Source organism: Pecten maximus, chromosome 1, assembly GCF_902652985.1.
Source record: "Pecten maximus chromosome 1, xPecMax1.1, whole genome shotgun sequence".
NCBI lineage: Eukaryota > Metazoa > Mollusca > Bivalvia > Pectinida > Pectinidae > Pecten > Pecten maximus.
In genome coordinates, this window is record NC_047015.1 from 32,778,516 (window position 1) to 32,780,944 (window position 2,429).

General features: G+C 35.7%; 1 protein-coding gene across 1 annotated transcript; it reads right to left on the bottom strand.

The window, feature by feature from the left end:
* Nucleotides 1-427: 427 nt before the first annotated feature.
* On the bottom strand, nt 428-2,182 carry LOC117330781. Its single transcript, XM_033889268.1, has 2 exons — nt 1,812-2,182; nt 428-1,036 (listed from the first exon to the last, which is right to left on the bottom strand). Exons 1-2 carry the CDS (start codon nt 2,113-2,115, stop codon nt 546-548), a joined length of 795 nt encoding a protein of 264 aa, XP_033745159.1. The 5' UTR covers nt 2,116-2,182; the 3' UTR covers nt 428-545.
* Nucleotides 2,183-2,429: the final 247 nt, after the last annotated feature.

Sequence of the window (2,429 nt, forward strand, 5' to 3'; positions counted from 1 at the left end):
GTGAATGTAAGCTGTGTTTTCCTAACTTGTTAATAATCTTTCTGTAACGCATATACAGTACAAAATTATTTGAATTTTCACATCTTTTTGTACCATGGTACACTTTTCTATGGTACAAGAAGTGTTAAAGTTTTTTCTTTTCATTTTGCTAGGCCCTTGCCGGCCATCGTAACAAACACCATCAAGTTCTGTAAGTAATAACAGCTTTATTTAGCCAGAGTAATACATGTTCAACCAATATAGTCAACCATGTGGCTTTCAAAATAAGCAAAATGTTATACGTATTATTAAGATCAATATATATATATATATATTTATTTTTTTCATAAAAAATAAAAATAATAAAAATAAAGAAATAACATTTTGCTCATCGATTAAACTCGTGTAACTAACACACATAAATCTAAAGCATTCCGTAAATCAAATTAAATCATTCATTCAAGTTCATAAAATCGCATGCAAACAAGGCATCAGAAAAAATAATGGCAAAATAAACAGGGAATATATTTATACAAATATAGACATATTTGATAATGTCATCGAAGTTAAAACTCGGTAGTGACTTCCCGAAGGTCATATCCAGAGTTTAAATCTGTCGGGGATTTGCCAATCATTTTTGGCATCATTTTGTTGAGGAATTGTCGATCTTTAATCACGATTGCAGCAATTTGTGACTGTTCAGCTTTCTGAAACGCCCATAAACGTCTGTTTCCATCGATAACACGCTTTGTCAACGCGTCATCCCAAACAATGATCGACGGTACAATTTGGAAATCCAAATCTCCACACTGTAACTTCTCTACGAGTGTCAAAACCTTGACCCCTGAATGACCTTCCCCAGAAAATGACATTGGGATGATATTTTTGGTGAATTTTACACTCATTGGGTCAATATTGGTGACATCCGGGGCCTCATGCCAGTATCCACCTGGTTCTTCTTCACCCTTAATCTCGACAGAGGCACCGCGATTTTCCGACGATAGCTTCGTAGGATTGATATAGGTGACCTCTTCAAAAGGTATTTCTGTACATCTTCCTGAAATAAAACCATGATGTATTAGCATATTTCTCTGACGAAACATTCTTATCGAGATATTATTTTACTTAGAATGCCTCCTAAATACATTGAAAATATCAAGACAACGTCATCTTTGTTATTGTAGGAAGAAAATAAGTAAATTGGGTACGGCCTTGTTAGGTGTAAGGTGCATATTTTGTGAATTTTGCTGATATTTTAAAGTGAAAATTGAGTCCGGAATAGACTTAAAGGTCCCCTATAAACATACAACCTAAAGGTGACTGTTCTATATTTTGTTTTTCGTGTACATGTTTAATGTTTTAAATTTAATGAAATAATAGACAAAGGAATAGTACAAGAGACAGACCTTTAAGATGTGTATTTAGTATTTTATAGAGTAGGAAAATAATGAATTATACCGCATCTTGCAGTATTGAGGAAAGAATCCCCCCAACATGTTGCAAGAGAGACCAACAAATAAAGAATGATTTCCAGAACTACTCAATAGCTTACAACACGGGGCAAATTGATATACTGTAAGATCTGACATAAAACACGATAATTTAAGAAGACAGGAAGTAATCATACAAAAATAGCTGTCAATTTACCCCATGGGAGTGAGACGGCATCAAAGCCCGGGGGCTAGTCTCCATAGTGAACACGAGGATTGGTGATTATTTGCAGCATAAAAATCGTATACCGCTGTCATATTCAAAACAAAACCCCCCTCGTTTCTTACTGCGTATTTTGGCACTTATTTACAGAGCCTACACGTGCTTTACCATTACATTACCTAGTCTTTCCAAATGTCTGAAAATCCAAAGACGCCGGTTGTCAGCAGTGATCCAACGACCCTTCTTCTGGCCTGCCCCCGTCTCTCCAGTCATCTCCTCCTCTTCGTGTTTGATACATATTGTTGGAAGGCTCGTCATGTGTGTTCGACCCTCCACTATATCGTCTAATGTTTCACCAATAGTGCAATGTCCATGACCAGATCGCCTCCGAAATCGATGGTACACTTCTTTCTGACTAAAACATATCTCTGATGGTCTCAATTTAGACGGTTTCGTCTGCTCAGACACAACAGAGTCCCCCATAACGACAGGTGACTGGACTGATATTAATTAACCTGCAGGTTACTTTATATGTCTTATTTATACTGTATCAACATTCATCTAAAACGGATTTCAAAAAGTTATTTTCCAAAAATAGACCAATATCATTCTCAGAATCGAAAGCGAAAGCGAAGCTGAAAATAAAATTTACAAAAAATGGCCTCAATCCCAAACAAACGTATTTGAATGTTCAGATTTTCTGGACATATATTATGAGGTACATCTACTCACATGGCAATTGATTTATGAATTAGTACTGGTCAAAGTGAAAATATATGTAATTTTTACAAAAATGC